At 37.6% G+C, this 11,900-nt stretch overlaps 1 protein-coding gene across 1 annotated transcript in view; it reads left to right on the forward strand.

Moving 5' to 3' along the window:
* The window catches only part of BRE (brain and reproductive organ-expressed (TNFRSF1A modulator)), a gene marked incomplete at its 3' end in the record, with an annotated part of 91,580 nt that extends 81,502 nt beyond the window's left edge, over nucleotides 1–10,078 (forward strand). The window contains exon 7 of the mRNA XM_009709717.1: nucleotides 9,969–10,078. Coding sequence (XP_009708019.1) covers nucleotides 9,969–10,078 — 110 coding nt within the window. The remainder of the gene's footprint in view (nucleotides 1–9,968) is intronic.
* Between the last annotated feature and the right edge of the window lie 1,822 nt (nucleotides 10,079–11,900).

The raw sequence follows: 11,900 nt of genomic DNA on the forward strand, positions 1-11,900 counted from the left end.
TGCCCCACACAAACACATACTCTTTTTTCAAGATCCAGTAGACATAAATGTAATAATGGGACAAAGTAATAATAGAATTCTCTGGAAAAGAAATATAAATATTATACACTTGAAATGGCAATGCATAATAACAGTTTGTGAATAAAAAAGTTCTATGGACTTTAATAAGAAACATTCCTGTTATTCTCAGGAGACAGCAATTGACAAAGCAACTCACAGCAGTTAATACTTTTGATATTGGCATCTTCTTTTAAAAGAAAATGTTTCATATTTTTAAATCAGGTCAGCAATTCTAAGCAGCAATGGTGAAAGACCACTGAGCAAGTGTAACTTTGCTTGTTTTTTACCTTACACTTTGATTATTCACTTTTTCATCTGTGAAATCTTGTTGGTAGTTCCTGGTTCACTGAAGATATATCTCAGGATATGGCTTTACTCTGGCGTTCTTGTTATGACCCATGTAATCTATAGTATTTCTGATTCTGCAGAGATATTCACTGAACCAGGAACATATAAGAATATGTGGAGAGCAGGGGAAAAAGCTTTTATTAAAAAGTTGGATTGATTTAAAAAATAAACGCTTATGCTGACTTCCAACAACAGCATAGTTACAGAAATACTTATCATAGATGTCTCTTTTTCACTGTATTTTAACTATTACTCTTTTTTTTCTTGTGAGATTTATTAATTGTATCAATGAGTCAATTATCTTTAAAAAAGTACTCTCGTTAGCATCATGCTGTTGTTCTAAGACTTAGCTCTGTACCTAGGATCCTTACTTGCACAAATACATTGCAGTCTTCCCAAATGCAATTGTTACTTCTGGACTGTGAGCCCTGTATACTAGTCTATTATGTTTGTTTTGTCAGTTTATATATATAAATAACCATGTATAGAAGAGCTGTATTTGGTGATTAGAAAGTTGGCTTGGCAGGAAAATTAATTTATTTCAAACTGTATTAATGATCTGTTTGAACTCTCGTGAAGTACTTGGGCATTTATTAGGAGATCTTGTTTTCCACTGAACAGGAGATGACTGCTCTTTGGCCTGTGCAATGAAATGGCTATTTTTAAAGAGATGGGAAATCAGTAAAATGAAGGAGAAGAATGCAAATATTCCTTTCTGAATAAATTATAGTTGTCATCTGTAGAGGTAGCTGGAGAGATTTGAGGCTCAGTCAAAGCCTGCTGGAGAGATTTGAATTCCAAGTTGAATGTGTCCCCAGATCTTTATCTAGGAAAGCAAGCTTAAAAGCAGGGCTGACATCTTGATTCATTCTCAAATGAAAAATTTATGTAGTGAACATCTTAAACACTGGTGAAAAGGAGTCCTCCATGCACTGAAAACACATACACAAATGTAAATACATACAACTGAATGTAGTGCTTGCTCAGAATCAGCGTGTCTGTCACTAATAGCAAAGCCCAGATGAACAAAGTAAAGCTGCCTCCTTCTTCACTCTCTCTGCCTTGCTGACCCTGGATGTTTTCTGATTTAGGATGTTGGTGTTATTAGCCCAGGTATGCATTTTAATACTACTTGTCTTTTGCTTGCTGTTTACCCATAACTTTCTAACATGACTTTTTAAGGAACTCAGTGCATGTTTACCATATGTATAATCTTTTTGTTAAAAAGTCGATCATTGTTCACAACCAAGCTTTAAAGAGTCATTTATCTAGGCTCTGTGCTTGTAAGAAAACATTTAAACTTTCAGTCCTATGCTTTCAGCCAGATTCTCACGCAGTTGCTCAGGTTGTGCTGTCCTTTATTCCGCCTGTAGTGCCGCTGATGCCAGTGAAGTAGCTTATTGGAGTATTTGCTGGTAGCAGAAATAAGATCGTGATTTTCAAGAACCGTTTTTGTAGTGCTGTTGGTTTAAAGATGAAAAGTTGCTTGTCAAGACATGGCAACATTGGCCTGGTCTGAGTGGATGCAACTGCCGCTTGAACTTTGAAAGCTCACTTGAAATCAGTTCAGAAATACTAATTTTAGACTGCACCCAATATTAATTTTAGACTGTGCCTCATCTAGATTATTTATTTCAAATTAGAGTCCCAAACATACCAAAACATGGGTTTCACCTTTGAAGAAATGTGCCCTGTTTTCTGAGATTGTGTTTTTCAGACGTAAGCAAGCAATATTGTTGTGGTGAAAGTGTTATCAAAACTTTTTCTACTGACAAAATAAATTAATTTGTATCCACTTAAATGACATGAATCTTGAAAGTTGTGAATCTAGCGTGTATTTTCAATGACAGGAATGTTATTCTTTCTTTTTAAGCATTTGTTTTTTCTTGTGCTTTTCCTAACGGCATTCTTTACCTAACTCTGATGGTCAATCATATTGTGAAAGTAATGGTAAATTACCATGACCATAATAAAAGAAAATGGTATGAGCAAAACAGATCTCAAGTATTTGTCTTAGAGAAGCACAGTATATTTATATATAAAAGTCTGAAAACAAAACAAAAAACTGACAATGACAATGGAAAAAAACCCTAGGATATTACTCACATAAAGAAAATACTCCTTGTTTTTCATGTTCAGTTATCAATGCCCAGTGGTATACTTGGAGGTCTTGCTGATACTTTTTTAATACTTAGTAGACATTTATTTATTTATTTATTTATTTATTTTTGTTTTCATGAAGAAAACTTAGTATATTGTCCTAGAAACTTGATCTTCAGATTCTGCAAAGTTGTTCCCAGACTACAATTTTCACGTAACTTTTAAAATAGGGATTACACTGGGCTTGAATGTGCTCTTTGCCGTGACTGAGTGAGACGAGTGCTTTGCCATGTTACCTTGGGAGAGGGGCTATGTTTGGAATGCTTTGATACCATGGGCAGTGCATGCAAGGTAACTGCCTTTGTTTTCATTAAAGTTCCTATTTAAAGAATCAGCACTCCTTGATCAGACCTGGTGGGTTTCCTGGAAGACAGGAGAAAGAATTTCCTGGAATAATTACATACTCTCCCAAGAGTGAAGCAGATTTTTCAGTCTCATTTGCCACTCCACATTCCTTAGCCTGCTTTCCCCTAGTGTGTTTTGTTATCTTTTTAAAAAACATTAGATATAGAAAAAGGTTGGGAGAATATGTAACTGCTTGTATCAAAGCTGGCTAGTGAAACTGCTGCGCAGTAAGGGTATGAGTTGCTTGTGCTATGTTTGACAGTTGTTTTTCATGTTACTGCACACTGTCATTTAGAGGGAATAGGACCAACATTGCTAACTGTTGTGATGCAAGTAACCCACTAGTACTAATGGAGTGAATAGTATTGTGTATTCTTCTCTGGTGCAATTCACATTTCAGCCTCAAAACCAAATTCTGTTGTTCGTTTGTCTAATCAGTTGTTAATAGATATGGTTCCATTTCAGGTATGTATCATGCAAAATTACATGGGTTAAGTTTGACCATAAGATAAATTACCTTTCTTGAATATATGTTATTCTTGTGCATTTCTCCTCTGGAGACCTTTTTTCTCCAGAAAGGATCCAGAAATATAAGTTTCACACTTGACTTCAGTGAAGCTGACTGACTTGGTAGGGCTGAGAGGTATCACAGTCAAATAAGTGTCTGTTAAAAGACTTCCACTTGTCGTCAGCTGACTGCAGATGCTAAGATCAACGCTTCCTCAGTCCGCTGTGTTCTCACCCATGGTCTGCCTTTCTGTTCCACCTTCCTACCAACTTCCATCGCATCAGATAAGTTGTAAATTGGGTTTATCCTTTGCTTATATTATTTTAAGCGATCTCTTCCCCCCCCCATTTGCTGGAGGTTTCCGTCCCTTCAATTAGATTCATACCACAAAGACAATTATTGAGCAGTTGTGAGAGCAGAGAGGTCAGAAACCTCCATGAAGAGGTAGGAATGATCAGCTGGGGATGGGAACCTCCCGTACAGTTGGGAGGCATCTGCAACATCATTTGTCTGCATGGAATCTCCTTACCCAGAGGAACATTCGGTAGGTTGAACAGTTTGTGTGCTCTTCCTTACCTCACTTTTATTCCCAAACCAATTGCTGTTTGTACTTACAGTGCAAACTTAACAGCCCTACAAGAAGCCCTGCTCCCTTATCTCATTTCCTACCATCCCTCAGGCCAGAAACTGTTTGTCCTCCCCAAAGCATGCCAATGCTCTTCCCGCACATCCTTTCCCATCCTTTCTACCAAATTCTAAGTATCTTTTCTGCTCATTCTTGCTTTACAGTTAATCACACTAAACCAGATTCCTAATATCAGGTCCTTGATTTTTTGCATTGGTCCATTGCACACACTTTCCTCCCAGTCTCATGCCCCTTGCCTCTCAAGTCTTCCATTTCCATGGAAAGGCAGGTCCTGCCCCTGCTTGGGATAAGCCTGCAGTTGCTTACCGCTTTATGCATTGCTGTTTAGTGCAGGGAACTGCACTTGCATGCCAAATACAGAAATACCTCCTATTGAAAGACTACTCTAATCAGAGGTTGCAAGGCAATTCTTTGTTGGTAACTAAGAAAAGGTAATAACTGATTTTCCAGAGTCTGCATCTTTAAGGAAAAGGAACTGTAACGTACAACTTGGTTGGACTCCAGGCACAAGAGGAAATGGGTTATAGCAGTTGTGACTGTGTGGAGCAGATGTTTTGGTTGGACTGGCTATCAACTGTCTGACTCATAATAAATTGTCAGTTCCAGTAAATTCCCAGTTTTCAATTACAGTAGGTAGGATACAAGAAAACAATGCCGTTTGGATGGTGTATTTAAAGTGGTTTTGATGATAATTTTCATAAACAACTCATACTAACTTCACAAAAAGATTAAGTATCTTGCAAAGGGAGCAGCTGTAAACGTTGAAGCATGCATTTGAATGTAAATTTAGATTGATATGAATGAAAACTAACAAGTGGTTGTGTAGACAGTGCTGATACAATTAGAAGTAGGCTTTTAAGTTTTACTTTGTAGTCCTGTGATACCTGAAGTCTTTTTCTGAAGTTTTTCAGGGGGAAAAAAAAAATTCTAAATGCCTTCAAACTTCCATTTTCATCTGTTCTGTGCTGCATTTGTATTTTCACATGGCGTCTTGTTCTTGAGTTTCGAAAATACGTACTTAATGAACCTTTCTTCTGCACTGGCTACGTAGGCAAAGGGTAAATTAGAATAAAATACCATGATTTTTCTCTTTATGCTTTTCTTTGTGAAAAGTTCTATTAATTCTTGTAAGTTGTTGCTCGAAGGTCTCTGCAGTAGAAAAAAGCCTATGGGTTGAAAATCTTTAGGGCTTTTATTTTGTTCCTTTCTCACCACGTTGCTTTACTATGTGTATTTTGCATTTCCACAGCACTTTGGAGGTTTAGTCAAGGATCAGTCCACACTGTGCAAAGTATCCTGTAGATATAGGAAACCCCTCGCAGTTCTTGGGAAAGAAAAATATTTATTTTCTGTGTTGAATGATGTATCCATTTTTTCCTGTTTGATTTGAATAGGCATTTTCTGAAATGAGGAAAAGATGATTTTTTTAAAAAAAGAAATATGTGATAGCAAGATGGCAGAAAGACACCATGAAAATCTATGTTAGATCTTTTACATTGCAGTGCACTAGAGTTTTTTTTTTTACTATCAGGCCTGAGACTGTTGTAGAAAAACTAATAGGTGTGCATTGTCACATGCTTAACTAATGATTTCAGGCATTTTTGCAAACATTCAGTTTTTAAACCTCAAAATTCCTGTGGTCCAGGATGTGTTCTCTGTTCAGTGGAAGTTCATTTTAATAATACCTTCTGCAGCGTCTTGTGTGGAAAATGTTCTGTGAGTATAAAGTGGTACTTTTAATGTGGCAGTTCTAACGTTGGATTCTAGCATTTATGGAAAATTGCCATTCTTCATTTTTACAAAATCAGTTTTTCTTACATATAAAATTAATTTTTTTTAATAAAATCCTCTAAGTGTTGTGAGTTGAATACAAATTATGGGAAGGAGCAAGGCTACTTAAATGTTAAAAAATGTGTTGTGACTTTAGTTTAACAGCCTCTTTTTTTCCTCAAAGGGAATAATATTGCCAAAGCAATTGGATGTCACTCTCTCTTTTGAAGCCAACTGAAAAATAAAAATAGAGGTGATTTTTACTTTGCTGCTCTGTTTAAATCTAGCCTGTTCTTTGAGAGAAATACTTATGCAGAAATGGGAAAGGGGAAAACACTGCCTGGGCAGAGTTTGATAAGAAGCATTAAAACAACCTTTGCCTTTGGGTGCTTTGGTGTAATGAAAGGATCTCAGGATCTCAGCCCCTGTTCTGGGGAAATGTCATTGCCTGGTAATCTAAGGATCCATCATCTCACCTAGTCACCAACAGGTTTGTAGAGATGACCAGGAGAGAGATCACTGAAGGAGTTAAGTTGTGACTGGCACAGACAACATCAAAAAGGTCTATTAGTTGAAAAGCTTTCCACAATTTATCTCTAAGACATGTGGTTTTGGTTTAGTTTTATAAATGACAGTTGTAACAGACATACTAGGGTTGAATGTAGTTCTACCATGCAGAGTCTTGCATAAATAGAGGTAACAAAGTCTGAAAGGAATAAACAGTGTGGTGTCAGATAGAGGGGACATTGTCGTACATCTGCAGCCACCTGAGCAATAAGGGTGAGCAGCTTCATGGTGTTACTGCACTGCATCTTTTAAAACCTACAGGAATGCTGGGTTTTGGGGGTCTTTTTTAAGTCACAATTTTCATTTTTCAGGGCCAAAAATATGCATCCATTTGAAAAGTGGTAGTTACAGAAGAATGCCAATTTCTTTACTCAAATTTGCATTGGACAATAGCTGTATGAACTTAATGCAGTGCTGTGCTGGCAACAGTAGTTGCAGTAATGTTTGCTCTGTGTTATTTTTGTAAATGGAAAAAAAATTCATGTCTCAGTTTATTCCTCTTATTATACACACATTGGCTTATTGCAGCATAACATGGAAAGATACAGTGATGATTTATGTTGTGTGCTTTTTTTTCTCTGGCATGAATCTTCATATTAAAGAAGCTACTAGTGAGTGTAGAAGATATACTGTAATATTACTGTATGGGTTAATGGGTGCTGTAGTGATGTTCACCTAATCTGTTTTAGGGTGGGATTTTTTTTTTTCCCCCTTGTTTTGGTTTTCTTTGATCACTAAGCACCTGGATGGTATTCTAGAAACTGGTCTCATGCGTGGTGTCAATCAGTGTGTACACATCAACTTAAGCACTAATACTAAATGCAAGATTAAATACATTTGGTTTTGTCCATGTAGCTTGTAAAATGCGTGTAGGTTCTATTCTGTAAAAACAAAATATTTGAAAAGAACTACAAACAAAAGAATATGGTCTTGGAAGAAAGGTATACGTACATGAGTGAACGTATTATATCATAGAATGGTTTGGGTTGGAAGGGACCTTAAAGACCATCTAGTTCCAGCCCCCTTTCCACAGGCAGGGACACCTTCCACCAGACCAGGTTGCTCAAAGCCCCATCCAACCTGACCTTCAACACTTCCAGGGATGGGGCATTCACAGCTTCTCTGGGCAACCTGCCTCACCACCCTCAACATGAAGAATTTCTCCCTTATATCTCATCTAAATCTTCCCTCTTCCAGTTTAAATCCATTGCCCCTTGTCCTATTACTGCATGCCCTTGTAAAAAGTTCCTCCTCAGCTTTCTTGTAGGCCTCTTTTAGGTACTGGAAGGCCACTCGAAGGTGTCCCCAGAGCCTTCTCTTCTCCAGGCTGACCAACCCCAACTCTCTGTCTGTCTTCACAGGAGAGGTGCTCCAGCCCTCAGATCATCTTTGTGGCCTCCTCTGGACTCGCTCCAACAGGTCCATGTTCTTCTTGTGTTGGGGCCCCAGAGCTGAAGGCAGTACTGCAGGGGGGGTCTCACACAGTGGAGTAGAGGGGGAGAATCCCCTCCCTCGACCTGCTGGTCACGCTGCTTTGGATGCAGCACAGGATAGGGTTGGCTTTCTGGGCTGCAAGTGCACATTGTCAGGTCATGGTGAGCTTCTCGTCAGCCAAGTGATTGTATGTACTTTGTCACCTCTTGAAGAATGCCCATTAATATAAAATCTTTTTAATCTTTACCATTACTGCTTAATCTGTCTTAATAGTTCTTTTCATTTGATTGACAATTAGCAAATTAATGAGAAAAAGCCAGTTAATGCCATACTCAGCTTCAGGAGTGAAAGCTGTTCCTTATTTAAATTTTTTCCTTCATGAAGAAAATATATGAAATACTGGGGAAAATGTTGGGGGGGATTGCACTCTTGGGTATTCTTTGTTGTTGTTTATCTTGTTGAAAAAGGTTTTGTAGTCTGTGCTGGTTCTTTTACTGTAGATGACAGTACCACTTGGAAACATAACACTGAAGGGAACTTTGTGGGTCACGAGATCCTATCTGGTGGTGTTACAGGCAACCATGTCATATAATCCCATCCATAAATTGATCATACCCCAACAGGACAGCAGCTAGTTTTTGTCCTCACCACTCATATAGAGTGTTGTCCTGCAGCTTCGGGTTGAAACCATGTTCTGATTTCCAGCCTTAGTGTGCTCGTGACTGTTTTATAGGCGTTTCTAGGAGTACACTTTTCTTTCAGCTGTCAGAAGTGAGCTGCACACCAAGGCAAAATTTAAGAAAACACTGTCAGCTCTGTCTCATTTTTCATCTAAGACAATTAAGCTTTTTTAAGACCCATTATTCCCTGCAGCTTATCACTAAGTTTCTTGGCGTGTTGTGTTCTGCACGTACTAGCTGGTATGCAGCTAGTCTCTCTGGACGTTAACAGTTTCAGTCCTGCCAAAGCTTCAAATGGCACGAGATTTTCTTCCTGAAACCACTCAGCAGTCGCTTTTTTCTTTCTCCCCAGATAGGGCAGGATCTCCTAACAATGTTTTAAGTGGTTTGCATGTTCCTTCCTCACAGCTGCTTGTGGGACAGAGCATAGCAGTGCACACTGCACCATGTTGATCCTGCTTTGAGCGCATATCTGCTGGGTTATCTATTTCCTCTCCTATTTTTCCAAAACGGATAAAAACAAATGCATCTTGGCAAGTTGCTATGTACATACGCACAAACACATTAAAGGACTTCTTTGTGGCGCTGTATTACTTGCTGTTGATGAAGGTGACTGCACTGCTAACTCATTACTTTCTAACTAGAGGTCAAGAGCTTAAATGAAGTTGTGTGTAGCAGAAATACACTTGTTCATGGTGTATATGATTTATGAATTGGAGACATGTCAGGTCCTAACCAGAAACAATTCGTTCTAGCTGATCCCAAAACTGTAACTGATTGTTCTGATACAAAGAAAGCCTCAACTGTGAATGCATTAAGATTGACTCTCATGGTACTTAGCATGGATTTTTTTTTTTTTTTCCTTACAATAGTTATTATAGAGTATGCAGTCTTTGCTGGAGGTAATACATGGGTTTAATTTGCAGGAAACTTGGGGACAGTGACTTCTAGATAGAAATTTCTGATTGCAAAAATGTTTTTCATCCACAAGAGAAGTAGGAGTTGAGTACAGCGGAAATTTTGGACCATACACTATGAAAAAAACCAAATATAAAATCTGTGGTCACAACTCAGTGATATTGTAACATTAAAAAAAATTCTTTGGCATTTGCATCTGATGTTAGTGCTAAACCAAGAATTCTTAAAAATGAAATCTGCATCTTCACTGAAATATGTAGTTCAGCTAATTGAAGGAGAGTTACACTACTGTACACTTGCTAGCACAGTAATTTTATTTTGAAACTTTAAAGGAAATTAAGCATGGCAGAATATCTTTTACATACCAATATAGTAAGAAAGAATAAATCTGCAACCTGTTTTTCAGTGGTTACACTTTAGGTTCCTCACTTAAACATCTCCTAAATAAATTGGTATGTGACTTATTAGTTGTTACCTGTAAGTACTCAGTTTGTTATTTGCCATTTTATATTTCTTATTTTTTTATGCACAGGATGTGAATGAAGATCCTGGAGAAGATGTTGCACTTCTCTCCGTTAGTTTTGAGGATGCAGAAGCTACGCAGGTTTTTCCTAAGCTGTATCTCTCCCCACGTATTGAACAGTGAGTGAGACTGGGTTTTTTTTCTGGTGTGTTCATTCTGCTTCGTCTCTGAACTTTTCAGTTTTTTCCTGATATATGTGAAAAATGTTGGCTAGGTGATAACATGCTAATGCTTTATATTGCTTGAAGTCATAGTGATTACTGCAAGTGTGTGTGTGGTGGAGAAATGACAGATATTCTTTTGGCTAGTTCTTTATCTATGGCTGCACCACATATGGATGAAGAAAAGTCATCACTGGCTACAGGTGATATTCTTGTAGCATCATAAACTATGAAAACTGTGCTGTGTTTTCCTATAGCAGTACATTTTGAGTGCCTCCTACAGCACAGCATGCTGATAGCTTTTTTGTGGGGGAACCTTTAATTTCTTTTTCTTTTGGGAAGGTAAGTTCTCTGTATAAACACGATACATTTTAATAAAGTCTTGTAGAAGCTAAAGGGCTTTATTAACTGTCTTTTAGGAATTTACAGCTTTAGTAAGTTACTTTTTTCAGGAGAATATGTGAATATTTCATTTTAAGATTGTTGAACCTTACTGATCTGTTTACCAGTTGGCAAAGATTTGCTGAGAAATTAGTTTCTACTCCTGAAATGGAAGGGTGAGGTTTAGAAATCAGTCTGCTTTCATTAAATTTCTCTTTTTCTATTTCTGGAATTAAAAATTGTCTTAATGCTTCTCCTTTCCTTCAGTATCTCAGTCTTGTAATGTCTGCTTCAAAAAAGTAACTACATTAGACTGTTTCAGGTATACAACAGTCAAACTGGTCTAGCATTGTTTCAGTGATGCTGTGTTTTTCTGGCTAATACTGCAGTGCCTTTCCTCCGAACTGGTGATGATGCTTCTGGGTAAAGAAGAAAAGATGGGAAATACTGACTGCCACAGTTTTATAACAATTCAGTGATAAAGTTTGTGAGTGAAGGAACACGGTATCTTGATATGGTCAACAGGGCATTGGTCTGGATAAACTATTGCATGTGATTTAAAAAAACAAAAACCAAGATTTCATTTAGATAAAGGCATAAGACTTCCCAGATATTTTATTTAAAAAAATGTAGGTTACACATGCGCATGCAAGCACACATACAATGTATTTAGCAGCTTTTACATTTTCATATTTTTTATCAAGTCACTACTTTTTTGTCAACATTGACTGAGGGAATAATTATAGTCAAACATGTAATTATCCTTCCATTTCCAAAGGATTCTTTTGCTCAGCTGCTGTTAAAAGCAAATGGGCTGTCACTAGCTTCCATTGTATTTTCAGCTCTAGTCACACATTGATTCTTAAGTGTATTTCAGGCTACCCAGGTGTGTCTGTCTAAATGACCCATGTGCTAATGAATACATTGCTTTTTTTCCCCGCTTTCAATAGTATCTTTAGAAAGATGGTAACTTCTTGATACCAAGCAGAATGAAAATACAAAGGAACACTTTGTCTTCCTGAACATATTGCATTTTCTGTCAGTGCCCTAAAGAATATCTGATTTTAGATGTGTGATGTAAAGCAATATAGCAGAAAGATATTTAAGCAGTGTTAGTACATACCCGACACGTCTGATGTATTTATGGCCTTGTCATTTGTAGCTTATGTAGTCATGTTAAAATCATGCCAGTAAACCCTGGAGTTCCATGCCACACCTTGTCACGTTATCTGCGTATCAAAGTTGAGATACTTCACTCACCTAACTCAATCTGTCCTCGTGCATTTGTAAGTATCTACGTACTGGTAACCCATAATACCAGAGTCGCTTGTGAGCTGTTGCACCTTCCTTTATTCTACTGGATACTTTTTAAGTGCCATGAAAAAGTGTATGGGTATAT

This window comes from Cariama cristata, unplaced genomic scaffold (genome assembly GCF_000690535.1).
Source record: "Cariama cristata isolate BGI_N322 unplaced genomic scaffold, ASM69053v1 scaffold761, whole genome shotgun sequence".
Taxonomy (NCBI): domain Eukaryota; kingdom Metazoa; phylum Chordata; class Aves; order Cariamiformes; family Cariamidae; genus Cariama; species Cariama cristata.